Here is a 24416-nt window from a genome sequence, read left to right as displayed (position 1 = left end):
ATTTCCTTAAAACCGAGAGTTTTCAGAAGTGAACAGATTAAGCACATATGCATGTATCCCCTGCGTCCTGTCCTGCAAGAATGCTGAAGCCCACAAACTACAGAAAACAATGTGGCAGGCATTTGGGTCAGAACGTGACACAGAGGAGGCAGGTCTGTATTTGACGGGTCTGCAGCTTGTAACATAACCTGAATTAAAGTATCCTTTAAAATAAACTCAACTCGCAGCATGGAACCAGACATTTGAAAACCTTTTAAGTCACCCTTGAAAAGACGTACTTAGCAATTATTACCTGCTTCTCCATGGATTGGAGTAGCTGCCGACAGCGTTCATCCTGCAGGATGCTACTGGTATCCATCCTCTTCTCACCAGCGAGACGAGAGAGGGCGACCATTATCAGGGCAGCCTGGTTGCCAGACACGTGGTGAGACAGACATATTTGCAACAGGTCCTCCGCGCCAGAGGCCGTCTCAATCAGTTCGTCAATCTCAGTCCGATCAGGCAGCTTTGGGTATGCTTGCTCCTTCACCATAAGAGGGTCTTTATGCATACAAAGGCTGGAAGTGTGCACCAACGAAAAGGCTAGTGTCCTTGGTGGTCCATTCCTGCTGGCTAGGGTGCATGCCAGAGCCGATACAGGTGCCAAGAGAGAGGCCCCCAAAAGACGGGCGCAACGGTGTGCCAGTCGGGAGGCCATCTGGATTCTTCAGGCACTGGGCCAAGGCTCACCTTTGCACCTCAAATTCTGTGATGGTGAATAAAAGAAAAAAGTATCAGCACTGAATATTACAGTATTGATTCTATGTCAGACTGTGGTTGTTTGGGGTGCGGGAGGGTTCCCACTTGGAGGTAAGAATTTAGTAAGCTCTCCCAGTGGTTTGTAGCTCCCCAGCTCCTAGTATCAGTCTGTACTACTCAGACCTTGGTAGAGTGGCAGAGCAGTCAGGCTTATCTTAAGAAGATGTGAACTGTAGCTAAGTACACTGAACCTAGTTCGTAATGCACATCACAAAACACTTACAATTATTGTATATTAAAATATAGATTATGTTTACACAAGCCACTGTTAAATACTTAGCACAATAAACCCACACACAAGTTTGCTTTAGAATACTTTCAAAAGGCCACATCTTAGTTGGTAGTTGCTGAACGTGCACAATTGTTACAGGAGTTTGACAGGTCCAACGTATTATCGGGAATAACAAGGTTACTCACCGTAGTAACTACCTTACTCCTAGTCCATAGTCTACTTTCCTCCATACTTGTGGGACATTCCGTCCTTCGGGATGGGACCAGAACAAATTTGTAAAAAGCATCAAAAATGTTGAATGTGTCCTTTTATTTTTACGCGGCATACCGCACGTGGCCATAACCCTGCCATCCTGAGCTCCGCCCTGCGCATCACCCTTCAGTCGTTTTCTATCGCCAGGTCCGAGACCATTTAAGCAATAATAAAGGATACTTTTTAGAGGGGACGGCGGGCGGGCGTATGGAGGAAAAGGGACTATGGACTAGGAGTAAGGTAGTCACTACGATGAGTAACTTTGTTATACTCCTACGTCACATCCCCTTTCTTCCATACTTGTGGAAGATTCCCAAGCACATGCAAAACAAAAGATGGGTAAACCTCTACTTCGCTGACAAAGAGGAAGTAACAAATGTAGTGAACAGAGAGTGTGTCAGCGGAAACAAAATTCAAGTTAAAGTGGTGACCGGCAATGGGTTGGGGAGAGAGGGGGCCCCCAAAATTCGGACAGCTTGGCAACATGAAGTTAATACTGACTGAATTTTCAGTCTGGTTTTATATTGGCACTTTGTTTCACTATGCACTTTATTCTACAACAATATGCTGCTATTTAGAGATGAGCTTGTAATAAAATTTAAAATTTAATATGTATGTTTTAAGCAAATGGAATTTAAATAAAATATTCATATTTTTCAATTATTGTTTGGTTTATATGGCCTGATCTGTGATTCCGAATTTTGGGGGCCCCCTCTCTCCCCAACCCATTGCCGGTCACCACTTTAACTTGAATTTTGTTTCCGCTGACACACTCTCTGTTCACTAGATTCCCAAGCACATACCAAAGGTAGTTTGGGTGGATGGGAAAAAAAGAAATCTTTATTGGACCAAGTTCTTGAGAACAGCCTGGCCAAACTGGGCATCAGCCCTGGAGCTCAGGTCCAAGCAATAATGCTTACAAAAAGCTGAATGGGAAGCCCACATAGAGTTGTGAGGAGCCCCCGAGTTCACTCATTCTATTGAGATAAAACTTTAGGGCTCGACTGAAGACTCTCGGCGTCTGATGCCGGGTTAGGAAAAAAAGACAGGTAAGGAGATTGATTGGTTCAAATGAAAAAAAAAATAATAAAATTTATCAGTAACCACCTTAGGCAGGAAAGAAGGATGGATGCGGCGCAAAACCTTATCCTTATGGAAGGTGAGGAACGGATGTTCCACAGAAAGACCCTGGAGCTCACTTACTCGCCTTGCCGATGTCACTGTGATCAAAGAAGGCAACCTTCCACGAAAGATATTTGAGATCGTTAATCGCCATAGGTTCAAATGGTTTATGGCATAACGTGACGAGTACCACATTCTAATCCCTTTTTGTATGAGGAGTGCGCACCGGCGGAAAAAGATGCAGAAGACCCGCAAAATGCCTTTATTGACCGGTTAGTCAAAGAAAAAGGAACAGCCGTCAGTTGACAGGTAGGCCGCAATGGCAGTTAAGCAGGTCCTGCAAGACAAGACATGAATGCCCGAAGCTGCGAGGCGAGACACGAATGAAAGAACAGTGTCAACCGTAGCGTACCTAGGTTGAAGCTGTTTAGCTAAGCACCAGTGGCAAAAACGGAGCGATTGGCTCCTATATTGAGCCCTTGTAGAAGGTTTTCTGGCCGTTTGGATAAACAGCATATTATCCTCAGACAAATTAAACTGTGCTAGAGATCTGAATTCAGGCACCAGGCCGCCAAGCTGAACGATTGTGGGGAGGTGCCACATCTGGTGATCACACTGGTGAAGCAGGTCAGGAATCAACAGCAATCTGAGAGGAGGAAGAATCGACAGATACTGAAGTTCTCAAAACCAGAATCTGGCTTGCCACCATGGAGCTATGAGGAGGAGAGTGCAGTCCGATGCATTCCTGATCTTGCAGAGTGACCGATGAATCAGAGGCAGTGGAGGAAAGGCATAAGCCCTCATGTTGAGCCATGGAATCTCGAGAGCCTCTCCCAGGGAGGACACCCCGAGACCGTCTCTGGATGCATACAGATGAAGTTTCCCATTTGTAAACGTTGCAAATTGGTCCACATCTGGAGTGCCCCACTGGCGAAAATTGTTGGAGAGAACATCGCTGTTCAATTCCCACTCGTAACTAGCTGCCGACTGGCGGCTGAGTGAGTCTGCAGTTACATTGATGACACCCGGAACGTGTACAGCCAGGAGCCAGATGTGGTGCGGGATGGCCCATTCCCAAATCTGTATGGCTAGGTCCACAAGGAGAGGTGACTTGGTGCCACCCCGCTTGTTGATGTAAAACATTGCCACAGAATTATCCGTGCGAATACGGACTACCTTGTTCATGATTGACGGTTGAAAAGCTTTGAGTGCCAGAAAAACAGCCAGATTATTGATATGAAACTGCCTGTCCTGAGGTGTCCAGAGGTCAAATACTTCAAGGTGCCACAACGTCGCGCCCCACCCGAGAAGGGAGGAGTCCGTGGTAACCGTCACCTGTGGGCAGGGCTCCTGGAAGGAGGAACCCACTGAAAGGTTGTCGGTCGAAGCCCACCATTGTAGATCCACCTCATGCAGAATGGAACTGGGATTATCTTGGCATCTTGGTCGGATGCCGGAGAACAAAGAGCTCCGAAGAGCCAGCTGAGTACCCCTCATCTTCAGGAGTACAAGAGGAAGGGCTAGCATGCAAGAAGCCATGAGGCCCAGAAGTCTCTGGAACCACCAAGCTGTGATGTGCGAAGACTGGAGGAAGAGCTGACATGTGGCTGATAGGTCTGCAATCCTGTCCGTCATTAGGAACACCTTGGTACTGACAGTATGGCAACGGAAGCCAAGGAAGATCAGTCTTGAGAGACCGTCATGGAAGATTTCTGCCAGGTCAACGACAGCCCAAGGTGGAACAGGAGCTGGAGGAGAGACTGGAAATTGCTGTGGACTAGGACTGCATAGGAGCCAATCGTCCAAGTATGGGTATACATGAACGCCCTGCAGCCTGAGGAAAGCTGCGATGACCGACATCTTCATAAAGACATGCGGTGACGAGCTGAGACCAGGAGGAGCACGCGGAACTGGAAATGTTCCTCTCCCAGGGAGAACCACAGATAGTTATGATGCAGCCCCCATAACAGCATGTATGCATCCTGAAAGTCCACCACACTGAGCCAGTCGCCCTTCCGAATAGAGGACTTTATTTTGCAAGGTGTGATCATGTTGAATTTCTCTTGGGGGGAAGAGAAAGAATGAACTGGGAAAGATCAAGGATAGTGTGCAGGCTAGCCTGGTTGGGTTTGGGCACTGAACAGATGGGAGTAGACGCCCTCCCCTTGCTCCCTGAGGGGAACAGGCTCCACCGCTCGGAGGTCTAGAAGTTTCTGTACCTCGGCTCTGAGGGAGGGCGACCCGAACTGCTGGAAGAGAGGGTTGACGGGCAGGGTAGGGGGCAGGGGCAAGAAAAAGCCCACCCAAGCGATGGACAAAACCCACCGGTTTTCAGTGGTCTACCACGCCTCCAGAGGAGACTGAATTCGTCCTCCCCCTGGAGCCTCGTGCGACCGACCAGATATATCATTTGGATGACTTGTCGGGAGGGAGACTACCTGTCCCTGTAGAGGAGGTCGATGGATGAGAGAAAAACCAGCCACTTTGCCGTTGCTGCTTTCGAAAGGACCCACCAACCGGAGCGTCTGTATGGCGATCCTGAAACCCCCTGAATCCAGAGAAGGACCGATTCTGGGACCCTAACCTCTGTGTATAAGGGGCCTTAGCTGGAGTACATGAGCATCTGAAACTTCCGAAAAACTCATCCTCAGCCGAAGGCGCTGAAACACTTCCTCCCACCAAAGGACTGGGAGTCGTAGTAGAAACACGAATCCCAGCAATGTGCCAGGCCTAGACACTCCAAGCAAAGAGTGTGGATCTGCCCTCCGGAAGCGACGTTCGCATGAAGGACAGGAAACGAATCCCAGACGCTCGGCACAGACAGAGGACTAGATGACCAGAGCAGGAAGGAAGGACAAAAAGGGAATAAAAATTAAAATTCCTGATGGTGCTAGTGCATCCAGCCCCAACCGAGCGGAGAAAAGGACTGACGGGCCATGCACAGGGCGGAGCTCAGGAGGGTGGGGTTACAGCCACTTGCGGTACCCAAAAAATAAAAGAAGGACAAAAAATCTAAAATGTTTATGCTTTTTACAAAAGTGCTCCGCTCCCATCCCGAGGACGATTGTCCCACAAGTATGGAGGAAAGGGAACGGGGCGTAGGAGTATAACGTGCATCCACAAAGTAATACAGCAAATTGCATTTAGTCAGCATAAACACATATGATAGTGATTTTTGCAATGGAAAACAGTTGGTTAGTGTTATCCTAGCAGAGCTTCGGGTTCTAGAGGCAGTCACTGCACAGTAAGTCTTTTAAAGTCCAAAACGCAACCCTAGCTAAAAGGCAGTTAGGAGAGGCTTAAAGTCTTGAAAAGCAATAGAAGTCAGAAGTTCCTGTGGATACTTTCTAATCTCTAGGAAAGAAGATACAAGAAGACAACGAACATTGGAGACCCTGCTAATGGACTCACTAAAGGGACACCAGCAGCGGCTTGAGTCAGAGGTAAGAGGGGGTTTCCCTGGACACCTCTACGTACACTCCAACGGTCGAACAACTTTCTGGAATAAGTTAAGCAATGCCTTTTTTCTTCCCCGACGGTACCTTAGTTTTGAAGAAAATGTTTGCGGTGGATGTTCTGGGATGTTACAGCTCTGGACCACCCTCTGGATTCCTTGGTCTGATGACAGGCAGGACAATGGACGGGGGTCTCTCAGTAGCAGTCTTGAGGGAGGACCTCGGGCACGGCTTTCATCAACTTCTTTGGACACTGCGGTTTTGACACCTGGTGTGCAGCATCAACAAAGGACGTGATTTGTCAGGTCAATCTTCGGTTCCTGCAGTCCCGCACTCAGATGAGGGGGTATGGACGAGTTGCATTGGGTCTGTGGAGTGTCCTTGAGGGCTCAGCAAAGACGTGGACGGATTCATCCTTTCCAAGATGATGCACTCAGAATGCACAGTAGGTCTCTGAGTATTGGGGTTCTGTAGCTCTGGAAACTCACAGGACCTCGGGAGATGGCTCAAATCAAAGTTCATCTTGGGACTGGTTGTTCCCACCAGTCAAGGGGGAGTCGTCCTCTTCGAAGTTCTATCACACAGAAACCCGGGCCAGGAAACCACTGGTCACTTCTCTGTATTACAAAGGATCTGCAGGCATCTCTGGTTGTCTTCTTCGCTTCCAGTGGTCCACTCGATTTTCACACCAAGAGCCTCACCTTTTATACAGTTCCAGCCCTCAATACTCTACAATTTTCCTCAGCAGTTTACAGAAAGAGAGCTGTCAAATCAGGGCAGCCAGACCGACAGTGGGAGCTGGTCCCATTCAGGCAATGTGGCAGACAAAGGACAGGGGGGTAGAACCCACCTACCCAATTCCTGCCTGCCCAGACACTATGAAGCCTAGGCGGGGAGATCAAAGGTTTCCTGCCAAAGGCAAAACGTACACAGAGGCCTCCCCCTCCCAGAATGGTAGAAGAAGGGCTGACAGAGAACAACCGCACTATTAGTGGCAAAAAAAGAAGGGAGGCCCCAAGTTAGTACTTGGGTGCCCCTATTGTGCACTACTGAGGCTATGGACAGAGCCTGCAGTGGGAAAAGTACACAATAGTTGGTAGAACACGTCCATTGCAACTAGCCATAATTAGGAGATTGTCAAAGGAGCAGAGAGAAGGGGGATACAAGGTATCCTGTGGGCACTCCACATAAGGTGGTGTGTGCTAATCTCTCAAGACTATAAAGTTTTTGGAGAGATACTAAGAATCTCTCCATCCTTAAGCACTGTAGTTACTGAAGGATAAAGAAAAAGAATCTCAAAGGAGGACCCCAAGGGTCCCCAGCAACACTGCCCATAAGGAGCTGTGTGCTGCAATAGTAAAATACAGATGCCTTTAAGATTTATGGAGGAAAATAGACTCCATGGGATAGGTACAATACAAAGAATAGAGTCCCAAAAGACAGAGCCTATAGGAATGATGGAGTGGAAAAAGGCTCCACTCAGGATTTCAGAAAAAGTTCCAGAAGTCCAGCAAAGAGTGCTGGGGGTCTCACTAGGAGACGGGATGAAGCATAAAAATTATGAAACTCCTTAACAGTGGTTTACTTTACCAGCATTTAATTTGACATTTTACACAAGTTTTGTTTTTTATTTGTAGCACATCACTGATTGGACGCCCTCATCTGTGCAAACTTTCATGTATTAACAACACCAAATTACAAAGCATTCTTATTAGAGAAAAGTAAACACTAGAGTCACATTGGTGTCGTATCACTGCAAACATTCCGGTAAGCTTCCTTGCTCAGAGAAAACACTACCTTTTAGTGAAATATTCTCCGTTTATGGGTATCAATGATACCCTTTATAAAGACCCCCTCTTTAAGGAAAAACAGCAGGGAAATTTGGGAATCCTTCAAGAATAATGACAAGGGGGAGACCTCGCTCAACACAGTGTGAGAGGTAGCTAAGGCGACCATCCGAGCTGTGTTGATAGCAAAGGGCACAGCGAAAAAAACCAAAACAAAAAAGGAGCTTGCATGCTTCGGGAAGCGACCCTGAAAAAAAAAGGTATCAGAGCCAAGGAGGCAGCCCTCCACAGAAGGGTTGATCAACATGCAGACATAGTAGTAGACATCAGCGTGCTCCAAAAGGAGTTGAACAAACTATGGAAAGGGAAGGCCTTAACTCAGCTTCAATATCTGAAGCAACGGTACTTTGACAAGGTAAACAAGGCACACACAATGCCAACATCGAGACTGAAGGCACAAAGCGCGGATAGAGTGAACACAATTCTACAGGGGAGGTCCTAATCAGCCGGTTAGACATAATCCAATGGCTTGCCAGATTTTACGCTTTATTGTACACCACAGAGAGCCCAGAGGATGCTGGCAGTAGCGCGCAGTACCTCACTAGGGTGGTCCCCCAGACACTTACAGCAGAGGAGAGCGAACCACTTCATGCCCCCGTCGACAGCATTGACGTCCTTAAAGCAATTTCAAAGCTCAGAGCGGGCTCGGCACCGGGGCAGGATGGCTATACCCCGGCTTTTTACAAGGCATACGGGCCGACCCTTGTGCCGTTTCTCAAAGCTTTTTAATAACATGCTGCGGACAGGCCAGACTGCAGAGGGACAGGACAGACTCCGGCTCATAGCGGCCAATATCACTTATCAACGTAGACGCATAAATATATGCAAGCGTCCTGGCAGCCCGGTTGAGTAACATCTAATATCAATCGATGCCGAAAAGGCTTTTCACATGATGGAGTGGCCTTTTCTAGGTGCAGTCCTTAGCAAGTTGGGCCTGGGGGGAGCAATGGAAAACAGACACCCAAGTGTTATATAAAAACACGATGGCCTAAGTGGTAGTCAACTGATAGCTTTCGGTGGAGCGGGCGGACATGCCAGGGCTGTCCACTATCGCCCTTGCTTTATGTGCTTGTCGGAGAACCACTGGTGGAAGCCATTCGCTGAGCAACAACATACATGGGCTTGTTTGATATGGGAACAAGCTTGCACTGTTTGCAGACATCTAAGCTTATGTTACTCACCCGGAGTCCTCTGTCCAAGCCCTTCTAGAGACCATAACACAATACAGCACACATCTGGGGGTTTCACATCAATCGACACAAAACCAAGGCACTGCCACTAACAACGGACAACATCCAGGTCTTGCAAATCACCGCGCAGCAAGGCATCCAAATACGAGAGGAGGGCAATACATATCTAGGAGCGAGACTCACGAGACAGCTTAGCGAGCTCTACAAGGAAAACTATCCGCCACTGTGGGCGACTAAAGCTAGTCGAAGCTCACCCTATACGAGGCAGGCAGGTTCAAGACTATAAAGGTGAACTTTCTACCAAGATTGATGTTTTTATTCCAATCGTTGCTGGTCGCAATTCCGACTGCCTTTCATTCAGAGATGAAGAAAGAACTCCTCATTCCTATGGACGAACCAGAGGCCTAGAATTACATACAAATCGCTAATTATCCCGAAAGAGGGGGGGCTGGGTTATCCGGACATATGAAGAATACTACAGAGCAGCCCAGCTACGAATACTGCTAGACCACGTGCGAGAAAGTGGTGAAAAACAATGGGTTGCACTACAAAATGGCCTCGGCTGTGGGTTCCACAAAACAAACTCCCCCTTAGAATCCAGACACACCATGAGTTAGCTTCCCGGGTCATTGTGGTGGAGGGGTGGGGGACACAGTAGGGGTGACATTGTGGCCCTCCCGGCTTTGTTACATATGGGCCCCGCCGATAAGAGATCTCTTAGTTGACCCCAACCCATTCCAAGAGCTATACGAGGCTGGTGTAATCAGGGCTGGGCAAATGTGGAACAAAGGGGCCCTGCTGACAAAGGGAAAATTGGAACAAGCACTACACCTGCGAGAAATACCACCACTGTTGTACTTGCAACTCTGGGACGTGCTGTAAGACCCACGTTGGAGGGAGCAACTACAACAACCAATGACACCTCTGTAACAGGTTCTTGACACACACCAAGGTACAAAGGGGCTGGTCTCACAGCTAGATGTATCGCTACTTAGAAGGGGGCACCTGCCATGCCACAAACGCAGGCGTTGTGGGAAGCTCATTTGGGGCTACAAGAAAAGGCAGGCGTATGGGTCACCAGCTATAGGGCAGAGTGGTCATCCACGATAGCGATGCAGTATAAAATGCATAATAGCAGATTTTTGTTCCACTGGCACCTAACACCGCAAAGGCCATCAAGAATGTACAAAGTTTATGAAATGTACGAAAAGGAAAGCCTCAAGCAAGCTCTTATGAAATCGTATGCGCACAGACATGGAATAGTTCCCGTTCTTACGGAGAAGACGGGAAAATTTGGGACTCGAGGCTTAAGTACCAGACTAAATAGCAGGTGCAAGCAGCCCCGGAACATCTATGCGCAGCACATGGGACAGGCAGGAGACAACAGGGCAGCCTGGACGCAAGTGGTTTAAGTTTAAAGTGTGCGGACAGTTATCTTGATGAGGAAGTGCTCAATACATGCCAGGATGCTTTATCGCATTTTTGCCGTTGGGAAGAGGGAGTGTGGAAGGAGGTAGTGAATAGAGGACTAGCAAGTGCTTAAGCTCTTTAGGCACCATTAAAATGCTCGCATAAATCGGCTGCATTCTGCCCCCAGGTTTCGTTCTCCCTCTTGGAGCTAAATATGGCTGCATCGGGGAATTTTGAAATTCGGCATTCGGCAGTTTGTATTCATGTACGAGGAGTGCTAGTCTTTACTTATACTGTTGATATACATACATACACATATGTGTGTTCTACAAAATACAGCCAGTGGCAACCATTTAAAGCATAGTGCATATCTTATATCAGGCAAAACAGAGGTACCGTCAGGTTTAAGCATTACTCAAAAAATTTGCTTTGTGAAAAGCTAGCCATCTCAAGCTGGAAAAAGCTTTAAGTATTCCAGACAAGTATTAGAGTATGTGGATCAATAACCCATGCCACCATGAATGAAAGCAACCGGCTTGCTACGCGCTCAATCGGTTTACAGCAGCACAGCATAATTTGTATTATTTTTAGGCCAGTTGAGAAAGGGACTTTTCCCCTGAAACATGTTGCCGAAATAAAGGTAGTTTTTCAGAGCAAAAGAAAGAAATAGGTCAATGGTTCCCAACCAACATGAAAAAGTGTGCGGAGGGAACTGGAATATAAGCAACAGCTCTCCTTTCAGAAGCATAGCATAGTGCAGCCCTGAGCAGGGCACCTAGAGGACACCAAACTAAACTTTCTAAAAAAAAGTACGTAGTCCTCCAGACATGCACCATCCCATACCTTACACAATCCCTCTGCGATGCTTCTGGTTTAAATGCATTATTGGGTCTAACGCGGTCACAAATCAGAGTTAAGAAATATATAGGGCCAGAGAGCCTGAAGTAAGCAACAGGCAAGCAGGCAAATCACATTTTACGTAATACTGTGGCCATACGCTGGAATGCTTAACAGCTGACTGAAATGGGCAACCTGGAAACATACTTGAATGGTGTGTTGGCTAGATGGAGGTACAGCATCCAACATGAATGCTTTTGTCTGTGGCACATTCTATCCCCAACACCCAGGTAGAGGGATGTGGGGCCCATGGGTCACAGGGATTTGGTGTAGCAGCCATATGGGCCAGTTTCCACCAGAGTCAAGGTGGGGCTGAATTTGACACGGCTGCAAGGTGGCATAAAAGGTATTTCAAAGATATCAAGTACAAATCATCCGAGTAGAATAAAAATTTACATCCGGTATTGGACATATAGCAGCATCACAGATGAGGGATACCAGCCACTATTACTTCCAGGCAGGCAAACATACAAGACACAAATAGAGAGCGTAAACTCACAAAGAAACAATAGACAACGAAATAAATGGAGCCATCATGTGCTCCTGAATTTATTCGGGATAGTTGCACCACCAAAGCAGTGCCACAGGAAAACGCTCAACTATTATTACTGCATGAAATGAAGAGAACTTTTAATCTCCAATAATTACTGGGTGCCATGCAGTATGGATTACAAAAAGATATCTGTTTAACAGCTAAAATCTATTTGTACTTACCTGCATTTCTAACAGAGCAGTGATAGAATGCTGGGCAGCACATCAGGGCAATCTACGACAGTGTTTGGGATGGATGCTGTGAAAGTGGGCCTGTGCACCAATTGAGAAGAGGAAACTAGTGCTGGAGATTGAGACCGGGGCAAGCATTGGCAGTGTGGCAGGAAAATGAGCAGTTGCACTCATCAGCAATCAGTAGTATCATTCTGGGCTACACTGTGCACAAATGGGCTACACACGAACCCCATTTTCCAGGAGAGGGCTGCCTGATTTTGGAATGTAAACGCCTAGTTTATGGGTATGTATGTAGATCTCAGATCTGCCACCAGATGTTTTTTGCATTGAACTCCTGCTAAAATGTAGGTCCATTAATCAGCAAATAAGTACAAACATCCACGGATACTCACCAGTCGTTACTTAAAGCTAATTTATAAGCAGTCCCCCATCACAGGGCAACTATAGAGTTCAAAACAAATATTTGATCACTAAAAGCAAAAAGCAGCTCTTTTGCATCGGTAATCAGCCAGTAAACTGGAGCTACATCCCGATGACAAGTTCGGGGGTGGAGGGGGCGAGAGGAGGGGGCGAAGAACCACGTGTACAGTGTACCTCAAATCTAACCTGTGGCGGTGTGAGGCAGTGTGAGGGCTACAGTTCTGCCAGAGATACTGTGCAAGAGAACGTGGTGGAAAGTCAGTCTGTCCTTTCTTTCTACTTTGGATCGCAGAAGCACCACCTTAAATACCGAATAACAGCACAGAGCGTGTGCAGTGTGAAACAGTGTGAGCTACAGTTCAGCGAGTGAGGCGTGCCGGCTGCCCAGGTAGCTCTCCCATTCTCGCGGCTAGTTTGTCTGCCGGTCTGTTTGTTTCCGATTAAGTCGCGTGCCTCAACCTGCTTGAACTTGTGTAAGGAGCGGGCATCGAACAAGGTATTGTGTGCCACAGAGCTTCTTCACCTTGTTGGATGCCATTGTCATTGTATGTTTTGAGAAGCTGGAGTAACTCTAAGCCCGTACCAATGAAGTGGCGGGTGGGAGCGCTGTAATCGCCCATCTCATGCAGTTAATGGCAGCGGCAGGCAAAAGCGTTTGAGGTGCCGCTGCCGGAGTCTAAATTGAAATATAAGGGTAAGTCGAAGTCCCTTTTTATTTACCCTCCCTCTGCGACTACCTTTGTGACTAAGAACACTGATACAGACAGAGGAAGCGATAAATCGAATGGGGTTCTCGCTGTGTCTGCCCCACCCATACGGTCTTCACGCAAAGTGGTAAGTTTCCATGCTTCTACTCCGTTTCCTCTGTCTTCGACCTCCTCGGAAGGAATACAGACCGAACCCTCCAAGAATGATTTGATTGGTACCGTTTTACCAGCCCAGTTTGACATTGGTGTAACAGTGAAACCGGCTGTCTTAATTCTTTGAAAATCAAGCACTGGGAGTATAACTAAGGTCCTTCTCTGGGGGACCAGGATGCATCTTCCGCCCATTTGTATTTAAAAGCTACTATGCCTGTTCCATCGGTTTTGCCAGCTCCAGTGCTTTTAAAAGGGCTTGTTCTGGAAGACTATTTTCAAGCCCTGCTGAAGGGTCTTCTACAGGAATTGACTGACTTGGACATTTTGTCCATACATGACTCTGCTGTGCAAGCTGTTAAATGCAAGTCTTTTGGCTGTCTCTGATGAGGCCCCGCCACCTTTGGATTTTCTTCCGATGGATGCTGTACTGCGCGGTTCTGGCTGGGATAGTCCTGTGGTTATGGAGGAAATCGCAGGAAGGGTGGTCATGCTTAGGGCTGTTAACTATCGCACCTCGAATAATGAGCTTGGTGAGCTCCTTAGCTGTTGCATCTTCCCCGGTTGTATATTCTCCTATTGATGTTTCAATTCCTACAACCTTGGAAAATTTCGTGCAGCAGGATTTGGTACCCATTATTAATCCTCGGTTGAACAATACAGGTGATCTGAGCTTTTTTTGTCCCATCTGCCCTGCAGTTTGGGGATGTTTCCCCAATTTTAGTTAGGGCGGGTCTGCATCCAACAAATGAGCAAGTTTCTGACGCTAGGGTCGATTCTATGGTAACCTTGATAACTACCTTGCAGGCAAGTTTAAATCTGGCCCTTAAGGCCCTGACCGACACTCATGAAAGGCTAGGCGGGGTCCTTGGGGACCAGGTTCTTTCCATTAACAGAATAGATGATAGATTCACATTTATTGAGGGATACATCAAGGGCAAGGAAAATACCCGCCTGTGTCAAGGGTGTGGTGTGAGGTGTGCTGTAAAGGCGGTGCATTTGGTAGATAGACCAGTACCTTTACAAACCTGCCTGGGACCTTTAATGGAAGTGGTATTAATGTTTGTCCAGCGGCAGATGAGGTTGTAGTTGTCGAGGATACATCGGTCCCCTACTCCTTGCCACTGGTTGAACGTATTATTTTAGTTTCGTTTTTTTTTTCTTTTATTTTTTTTAAGTCGCTCAGGTGATTTTCTCCCCCCACCATTTCCCCCGAGAGTAAGTGCAGGTGGCAGAGGATTTGTTGGTGGAAGAGGCAGTTGAGGTGTTAGGGGTTATGCCTGTATTTGTAGAGGGGGAGCCTGCGGAGTGAGGAAAGGGATGAGTTCTCCATTTTCCAACAGAGAAAAAAAAGAAAGGCAAGAAAAAGGGAGAGGTGGCAATTGAGCTAAAAATAAAGAAAATGGTAAGAAATAAGAACTCCAGCGGTTCGTGTGCATTTTTGCAAATGCTATTCCTTCTGCAGGCTCCTGCCGCCGAGCAGGATGGTGGCTCTACTAATGAAATGCGGGTGGAGGGAGGACTGGATTGTCCCAATGGTCTGTCCCTTTCTGAAGCTGGAGTGTCTGAGATGGCAACATCAGTGGCCCCCAGAGAAGTCACTGAGGCTTTGGGTCATAGTCAGGAGACGGTTAATAGGAGTGGCCCGATCACTTTCTTTTGCAATCCCCATATGCCACCTGCCGGTGAATTCATTGCCATCAATGCTCTGGCTGCTGAATTTAGACCACTTTTCTGTTCTCATTTGGGGATTGGGGTAAGAACGGCCCCATTGGGAGTTATTCAAGAAGAGTTGGAAGAAGGGACTATTCCAAATGCCCAGCTTTTGTCCCGTAAATTGGTGCGCTCGGGCCTCACCTCTCTGTGCCCATCTCCGGTACTTTGGAGGAAAGGAGACGCCCGAGTGGCACTGCCCGTGTGCTTGTGGATTCAGTGGGTGATGGGGGCCTGCCTCAGGCTGGGCCAGTTCCTAACATCACTAGAAAAGATAATTCCGGGCAGGGAGAACATGGTCCTTAACAGAGCGAATCTTCTCAGCCTACTGAGGACTGTTGCCTTGCTCTCACATATAAATACAGATGAAATCACTCAGGTTGAGTTTTGGTATGACCAACGATTGGACAAGGTTATCCTCCACTTGCATTCACACACGGTATAATCAGATTGTTGACGCTTCTGATTGCATCAGAACGTGGGATTATGATGCAGGTCAGTTTGACTCAAAGCAGCTCCCTTCTATTGCAAATTCTGTTACTTTGGGGAGAAAGATAGGGTTTAAATTTACCAACACAACCTGTGTTACAAATAAAATGTTTGAGGCAACGGCAGACGTGGAGAGGTTTTTGGTCGGACGTTGATTTGAACAACGTAAATGATAACTCAGACTGGAGTTGGTTGGCGACCTCTCTGGCCCCCAAATTGACCTTTTGAGGATAGCAATGTTTAGCTGCCCCTGGTAAAGATCTTAAGGTTAGCTCATGGAATACCAGGAGATCATCTCATTTATTTCAGGATTGCAGTATCAACTTGGGAGAAGCAGAGTTTTTCTGCTTCCAGGAAACGTGGCTCTTGGAAACTCCGAAACTAGATGGGTATTTTCTTCTGTTAAATCCCACCTATAAAAGGGGAAATGGCGCACCCGCCATCCAGTCTGCTGTGCGGTATTCAAATGGATCTCTGTTAATGCTTCATTTTTTGCTGAACCGAAAGCGTTTATACAGGCTATTGACCTTGAGTGGGACCACTATCTGGACCTTACCCATACCCTCTTACTGAATCTCTACTGGAATCAGGTACTAATCACCCAAAAGGAATTTGATGGCATAGAAGAGATTATCATTTGTTGGCAAACATTACAGGAATTCTAATTCCGTCATAATTTGCAGTCATTTGAACACCATGTGCGTTGTTTGGCAGATAAGTAATAAGGACACCAGGGTTAATTCTGTTATCAGTAAAAGGGGTCTGGCGTTGTGTCCTTGATGGAAGCTTGGAACTTGAATATTATTAACGGAAATGTCCTAGGGGATGACCCAGCGAACCATACTTGGGAAGGAGGTTCCCAGAGCAACACACTAGACAAGGTAATAAAAAAGGTATTACCAAGAGCTCTACAAACAACGCCTCTATCAGACTCCGGGGAGTGCAAAACCCTTAAGTTAGCCTACAGAAATTGGTTGCGTAACTATAGGCATAGCCAATTACTAAAAGTCTTGTAAAGAATGCTAGAGGTAATGACTTCCAAAGATACGCAATATTTTGGGAAAATCATTAACTGTGACCGGCAAACAAGGTTGCGGGTAAATCCCATTTGTGAGTTCAAATGGGTAGCACATTGCAGGATAACTCGGGGCCCGCGTGAAGATGTTTTCGAGAGGTGTATCCCACAAGCCATGGTCTTTGACCATGGACCAGGAAGACCCAAGAGGCCTCATCATCCGTAGCTCTAATTGTAGAGCCCCGGGCCCAGACGGGATGTCAGCCATGGTGACAAAACAGACTGCTCCCTTCTAGGAAGATTTTTTAATGAACATTTGTATGAAGATTTTGAAGGGTAATAAGTCGCCAGATTCATGACTGACCTCAATATTGGTTGCTATTCATAAAAGGGCTCACGGGCAAACCCTCTAAATTACCAGCCTATTTGGCGTTTCTTCACAAATCTTTGCTTCCATCCAGTTGCGTAACTTACTTGAACGGGCAGCAGACACTGGGTGATTGGACCCTCAAACAGGGTTTACTAAAGTAACCCGGACCAGTGCAAATGGTTTTGCTTCGAGTCTTCTGAAAGGCAAGTGTAAAGTTGAAGCTTGTCTATTTATCAATTTTTCGATGGCTTTCGACAGCGTGGATCGTGATCTCCTTTGGTTGAAGCTTTCTAAATGGGGTTGTCCGAAGGCTCTTTTAGGTATGATTATTGCACTCCACACCAACACATCTGCGAGAGTCAGACTAAACAACACAGGCACATTGTGAAAGAGGACTGAAAGTTCACACAGCCATAAATAAGGCTGTGCTCTGGCACCTTTTGATTTCCGACATAGTGGATGCTTTTAATGATACTCGCTGTTTCCCACCTTTTTTTTAGCTGCCAGCAATACCAATTACCTTTTATATGCAGATGACCATGTCTTGTTAGATTTTACTATGATCGGTCTACAAAGACAACTTCCCGACCTGTCAGAGTACATGACCCACAATAAATTGAAGATAAATATCAGAAAGATAAAGATTTTCTATTTAGAGTGCGAAACAAAAAACACTACACTAAGTTCAGGTGGCACCTCAAAAACTCCATCATAGAACAAGTGCCTAAATTTGTATACCTAGGATACAATCTGTTTGAGGGCGACAACCATAGGGTTTCTAACAGAAGGCTAAAATTGCTTCCTTAGCATTGAAGGCCTTTCAAGTTAACAAATTTGGTAATTCTTCACTGGCCCCTGTGGTCGAATTGTATAAGAAAACAGTTCTCCTGTTAGTAGCATATGGGAGGGAGATGTGCTTTTTTATCCTAAGTTAAATTGGAACAAACTTGAAGGCTGTTTTTGGAGAAGGGTTTTATCTCTTCCTCCTGGGGTTCCCGCCGCTGTTCTGCGCTACGAGTTGGGGGTTTTGTCCATTGAGGCATATGTAGCGTGGAAGTAACTTTGTCTTTTACAAGTGGGACGGGTATGCCCAGACGTGGGTCCCGTGCCTGCTGGGCCTAGAGACCCAAGCTACTCCTCACTGATGATGCCCAACAAGGCTGAAACATGTGTGGGGATGCTTGTGGTCTCGTGCAGAAGGGATGTGACCTAGCAGTTCGGGCTGGACTACCCCTTTGGGGGTGGGGCCAAGCCTGATTTGTATATGGTCTTTCCCCTTCTGTAATGGCTTGGAAGGCGAAGAACGATGGTCTGGAGGGTTGCCCAGAGCAATGCCAGAGGTTAAGATTCATTCTAAACCTTCCAGCCATCACCTCTTTTGTTTTGGTGTGTAGCTGGCGACATGGCGAAGGCCAAGTCTCAGAAATCAGGGGATTTTGCTTACCTTTTGCAGATTCAGGATCAGGGACTGTATAGGGGAGGATCAGGGGGTGGGTGGGGAAGAGAAGGAACTCACTACAGTCGGCCAGGTGCACACTGACCAGCCTCAGGCGGATGGTTCCCAGTGGTCCACGAAAGACCATCTACAACAGTGGATGTTGGAGTTTAAGGAGCATCTCCAGTCCAGCACAGCTAAACTGACCAGTAAGATCTCCCTCATTGGCAAGCGCTTGCATGAGTCTGGGAGCCGGGCGGGGGAAATGTTAAAACCACCCTGTGCGAACAGGCATACGAGGTCAGCGAATGGACCCAGTGTATTAAGCCTTGGAAGATGAGGTGACCCATCTTGAAACCAAGTAGGAGGATTCAGAAAAATAGATCCTGGTGTAATAAGCATCAGAGGTGTGTGTGGTCTAAAGTGGATAGAGATATAGAGATCGTACGAAGGCGGCGGTGGCCCTGGACTCCAGTGGGAGGGTCGGGGGGGGGGAATAGGGGAGGAACCCTCCTTGAGACACCAGAGATTTTTGCTAACAACGTTTCCTACCCCTGGTGGCTAGACTGGGACTGGCTGTGAAATCCTGACTTACAGCTAAGGGGACCTGCTTTCTCTTGTTTGTTTGGAGGCTTAGTGAGTCTTGAAAATCTACTAAGGCAAATGTTTCCCCTGTTGCAGATTACCCGGGTTTGTAATTGTGTTCAATGTTGGGAATGACAGGTATTCCCGGTGTCGGGTAATGTTGGGGAGGAGGGGTGGGAGTTGGCAAGGGATATAAAGTTAGAACTCGTGCTCAGGAGGGTTCGGAGGGGAGGTCAGAGCTAGTAAGACTGCACATAAACGTACAGGTTCCCAAAGGGCGTGGTGTCAGCGCTGAAAATAGCTAAAACCAGGCCGGAGGCTCACCTTGTGGAGAGAACATCTCAGGCTTCACTGATGATCAAAAAGTATTACTACACCTGAGGGAATAAGGCTTTATAGTCCGCTGGTGTACCCACAATAATATAAGAAAGACCCTTTATCTGGTTGAATTGGTAGATAGATTATCTCTTAAAACCGGGGTGATCGCCTTAGATGCCCACAAGGCGTAGTTAAGAGCATTCCTCTTGCATTCTGCCCTGGGACCCTCTATTTCGATGAGGTCCCCTCGCCATTTATTCCTCGCTCTCCACTCGAGTGCTTCTCGATGGAATTTGACCCCTCTTATTCTGTTTGCCAGGGACACCTGGTAGGACTGCCCACTTTCTCCCGTACTCCCTCCTGTTCACTTCCTCTATGGAGCCCCTGGGGAACCAGGTCCGCTATAAACCAGCAATTAGGGGTATAGGGGTATCCCATGTCAACTGCAGAAGCATAAAAACTCCCTATAAGCCGACAGTGTTCTGGTCACAGTGACCGACATGACAACCTTGGACGGGGCTCCGATGGATGAATTGGCAGACTTTGGCTTAGTTTACGGGTTCAAAATCAACTCTGCCAAATCTCAGGGACTTGCTTTGGCGTTGCCACCAGAGGAATGTGCTGGATTGACAGAGTTCTGCCCCATCCGCTGGAAAGAGGATTGGATTGAATACCTGGGAAATAAAATTCAGAGTAAAGATAAAACACTTTATGGCATAAACGACCCCCTTTATTTGCAAATGTGGAAGCGGACCTTAAGCGGCAGGACAAGCAGTTGATCTCGTGGCTGGGGACGGTCACAGCAATTAAAATGACCACCATTCTGAAGCGCTTATATTATTTCTCAGCCCTTTCCGACACAGGTCCCTACACACCGATTGCACTCACCATAGGGTGTGAAAAACCCAAGGGCTTTTCCCACATTACTCCCCGGGGATCTCCTACACAGGTGGCCAGTGTAGGGCCATCACTCTTGGATCCCCGACCCTGGGGGCGGACTAGCGAGGGAGGACTAGTTGGGTAGAATGTCCTCCGGGATTGAGGAGGGACTGCCTAAAGGCGAGACAAGGTATCCCCCTTTCCTGGCAGTATCTACCCAACTTTCCTTCCTTTTTAGTAGGAAAATACAACTCACGTAATTCCTGTTTTCCCCCTGACTGCCAAAGTACTGAGACGAGAAAGAGGCAACCAGGAGTGCGACTGATTACCTCTAGAGACAACATGGGAAACATAAGGGCAACCGACTTTAGAGAACAGCAATGTCCCACTGATCAGAGTCAGTCAGGGGTAGACAACTACTCACACGTGACTCCAACTGACTTTCCCACCAAGTATCAAAGGTGGAGCCAGAAGCCACACTTTGAACGCTGGATGGTCCACGGAAGCAGAGCAGATACAGAGAGGCTGGGGGAGGACGAAGCACGAGAGCGCTGAACCCGTGTGCAGAGAGAGTCACAGCGTGGCGAGGGAGCTGTGTCTCCAAGAAGCATGGCGGGAGAAAATTGCATCTACCTGGCCGAACCCAGGCCATTGCTCATTCCCCTGAGACACAGGTCCCAGGGATGTCAGAGGGCAAGCGGGTGAGACCCTGACCTCGACACCTGTATCCCAGCAGGACAAAACACCAGCACTGTGCTATGGGTGAGTTTCTTGTTTATGAGGAAGCGAGAGAAACTCCCTAGCGTGCGGGTGGCTGGAGCGGTAAATGAGATCAAGCAAAAACACCTTTTTAAAAACAGGTAAGGAGGTGCAAGTGGCACCAAAAGAAGGTCAGTATCACAGCCAGGGAATTGAGAGGGAAAAAGAGACCAGTGTGTGAAGACGCAAATGTTGAAAGAAAAGGAAAGTCTCTCGAAAGTGAAAAGAAAGAAGAGTGCTGCTCAGAGGAACTAAGTGGGAGCAAAATACAAGAAATGGTAATGGGAAAGTGGCTGCAATTTGAAGGTTGAAGGTTGCGCGTGTGCTGATAAACACAAATAAAGAGAACAATTATTGAAGGGAAATGATACAAAGTAACAGAGTGGTCCTGCAGGGCGAAGTCGCACATTTGAAAGTCTCTGTGAAATGTTTGAAAGATAGTACGGCAGAGATCAAAGGAAAGAAAGTAACCACGACAAAGAAAGAAAGCTGAATACGGGGAAAGTGAAATATGTGAACTGTGAATATGCCAAGAGGGCAAAACATAAGAACTTTGGAAAAGGCCAAGAATGCAACCTAAAGAGAAGAACTGCAAGTACCAAGATGCATTGGTGCTGCAAGAGAAGATTGTGAATTGAAGCCATGTTGAAAGAGGTTGAAGTGGGGGGGCGTGGCTAGCCACAGGATGAGAAAGACATAGGTCTCCTCGGCTCCCGCGACCGCAGCAAATATCCTGATAAAATCGCCTGAAATTTGACAACATAAGAGCTGATAACAACCCGTAAGGTGTCGGATACCCTTGGGCACAAACGAGGCGTAGAGCAGAGGAAACCGCAACCGATTCCAGGATATATGACCACAAGAAGTTTCGAGGCGATCAACATCCAGCTTCCAAAATGGCTGCCGGCGCACACGGACGAACGCCCTGAAGTGAGTCCGTGCTGCATCGGAATCCAGCCTGCTACTGATCCGCAGTCGAAACCGGAGGAAGAGAGTGGTCCCGGCGGGGCAGTGTCCCTCCCAACGGGCGGACTACAGTGGACCAGTGCGGAGGTGAGAGCCGCGTGGGACGCTGCGACCCCCGCCGACAGCACTGCTACTCGCTAAAGAGGCGCGGATTTCCCGTGCGGCCCAGCGTGTGAGGCAAACCTGTGAGCCACGGACGGGGAAGAGGTGCCGGAGCGGCTGGGAGGCGTGGGTGAGTGTCCCCCCCACCGAGCTCTGCTCCAGGAGGCGACGGCCTGCAAGACAGGCCAAGCACGCAACCCCATACGCAGCTAGTGATATTGGTACCATGGGGAAAGACAAGTCAAGGAAACTCCCCACACAAAGCAGGATGGATCAATATACCATCCAACCGCCCCAGGCGTCAGACCTCCATCCGCAATCCGCGGACAAGATGGAAACGGACCAGGGAATTTCATTGAAGGACATAATGGCTGCGATAGCCGATTCCCACACATCAATGGAGCAGAAAATGGACGGGATAAGCATGGATGTATCCCTCCTCCGACACAATCTTCAAAAACTAACAGCACGCACCAGGGAAGCGGAACATCGCATATCCAACACAGAGGATAGAATGCATAACATGCAACAGCAGCTCAACAACCAAACTGAAGGTACTGGAGGACAGAATTGAAGATGGAGAGGGCAGATCAAGGCGTAACAACGTGCGCATACTCGATATACCCGAGAAGGCCGAAGGCCCCTGCATGGAACTTTTTCTAGAACAATGGCTGAGTGATCTGTACGAGCCAGACGCCTTCTCCAAGTTCTTTTCCATAGAGAGGGAACACAGAGTGCCCACGGGCAGACCTCCGTCTGGCGCACCTCCACGCACGATAATTGAAAAGTTCTTAAATTACAGGGATCGTGATGCCCTACTGCAACCTGCGCGCGCAAAAGGCGCCGTCACATTCAACGGTTCCAAAATTGCCATTCCCCCCCCCCCCCCCGACTACACCAGGGAAGTGCAAAAGGAGAGACACTCGTTCGACCACCTCAAAAAACAACTGCAAACAATGGGGGTGAAGTATGGCCTGCTCTTTCCTGCGCAACTCAAGATTTACCACAAAGGGACAACAGTCCACTTCAATGATTCCAAGGAGGCTTGGCGCTGGGCTGAACAAAACATAGACAGAGATTGGTCGATCCCCCGCGACAACAGGAGGAGGAACAGGAGGCCTCCACCAGACCAACAGCGAGAGGTCTGTCAACCACCAGCGCAGGACCCACCGGAAGATCAGGGGGGCTGACCACTGCCCCAAGGCCTGCCAGATGCCCGAGGTCCCGTTGGGTCACCCAGGTTGAGCTACTGATTTATTCGGTCTACACACACACTCGCAACAGTAGGCTACACACTGGTCGCGGTATGCCCCAAGACCGCGACACAAGGAGAGCCCCCTTCCGATAGTGCAACAATCTCCACGGGTATTATTCGGGGCGGTTCCCCCCTGGCCAACCCTTCAAGAGAGGGCTCTCTCCCCCTGGGATCCAAGCGGGGGGAGGCCACCTGTACTTGAAGTTAAGTTAAACGCATGTAAGGTGTCCAGTTGACACCAGTGGTTTTTTGTTCGGGCGACCGATGGTTCTAGTTGGGAGGAGTATGGGGATTTGTTAAGTTTAGTTACAGACAGGACCCGTCAAACGCACAAGATGATATGGCTAGATAAGACAGAGTTCGCCAACGGGCATATCCGCAGTTGGCGTATAACACCGTCAGTGGCAACACAGGCAGTGACTATCACAAGCAACCATGGCATCACATAGCGGTAGTAGCGACGCTCTCAGAACACTGAGGCTCATGACTGGGAACGTTAATGGGCTGGGCAATGCAGTCAAGCGTCGGCTGGTGCGGCAATTTCTCAACAGGCGGGGTGCTCACATAGTGTTCCTGTCTGAGACCCATCTTGCGGGCACAGACTGTTCCCTATTCAGACGTACAAACTACAAGCTGGCACTCCACTCAGGTTTCACGATGGGCTCAAGAGGGGTCATGATCCTGGTACACAAAAACCTCCCCTTCCACCTTACGACGGTAACCCATGACACAGGCGGCAGATACGTGTACGTGACAGGCAAGCTATGGGATCACTCCATCGCACTGGAGTAGCTACCTATGCACCCCCAACCCTGCTAGAGCCGCTGCTTACTGACATTGCCCCGTTAATTGCAAACGACACATCTAACCTCATGATACTAGGAGGTGACTTTAATGAAGTCATGAACGTAACCCTTGATAGATCACACTTGAGGAATAGAAACCCCAATGTTCCCACCAGACTTGTCACATTTGCCAATGCACTAGGCCTATGCGATGTGTGGAGAGAACTCCACCCAGACACGAGAGCATACTCCTTCCACTCAGGGGCACATGCCTCGCTCTCCAGGCTAGATTATTTCTTCATCCCAGCAACTGATCTACATAGGGCGCAAGAAATAAACATTCTTCCCCGAGGCATCTCTGACCACTCCCCGTTAGAACTGACACTCATAACATCCAGGCGGATTCCACCGCCGAGTTGGCGCCTAAATAGCTACTACCTGGGTGACCCTGAGCTTGTGGACAAGCTACAGGAGACGACCAATACATACTTCGAGCTCAACACACAGACGGCAATGAACCCAGGAACACTATGGGAGGC

The 24416-nt window shown here is 48.1% G+C and overlaps 1 protein-coding gene and 2 non-coding genes across 5 annotated transcripts in view; all 3 read right to left on the bottom strand.

The window, feature by feature from the left end:
- Positions 1-24416, bottom strand: part of TBRG4 (transforming growth factor beta regulator 4) — a 282366-nt gene that overhangs the window by 220192 nt on the left and 37758 nt on the right. For all 3 annotated transcript variants that reach the window (XM_069645809.1, XM_069645808.1, XM_069645807.1), the window contains exon 2: positions 293-745. In XM_069645809.1, coding sequence (XP_069501910.1) covers positions 293-697 — 405 coding nt within the window. In that variant the 5' untranslated portion in view covers positions 698-745. The remainder of the gene's footprint in view (positions 1-292; positions 746-24416) is intronic.
- LOC138568138 (small nucleolar RNA SNORA5) lies at positions 46-174 on the bottom strand. The gene has a single exon (XR_011302510.1). It is a non-coding gene; the product is annotated as a small nucleolar RNA SNORA5 (small nucleolar RNA).
- LOC138568136 (small nucleolar RNA SNORA5) lies at positions 11399-11535 on the bottom strand. Its single transcript, XR_011302508.1, has one exon. It is a non-coding gene; the product is annotated as a small nucleolar RNA SNORA5 (small nucleolar RNA).

The sequence above is a fragment of the Ambystoma mexicanum genome, chromosome 2p, assembly GCF_040938575.1.
Source record: "Ambystoma mexicanum isolate Mex_15411 chromosome 2p, UKY_AmexF1_1, whole genome shotgun sequence".
NCBI classification, from domain to species: Eukaryota; Metazoa; Chordata; class Amphibia; order Caudata; family Ambystomatidae; genus Ambystoma; species Ambystoma mexicanum.
This window is presented reverse-complemented; position numbering and strand designations above follow the sequence as displayed.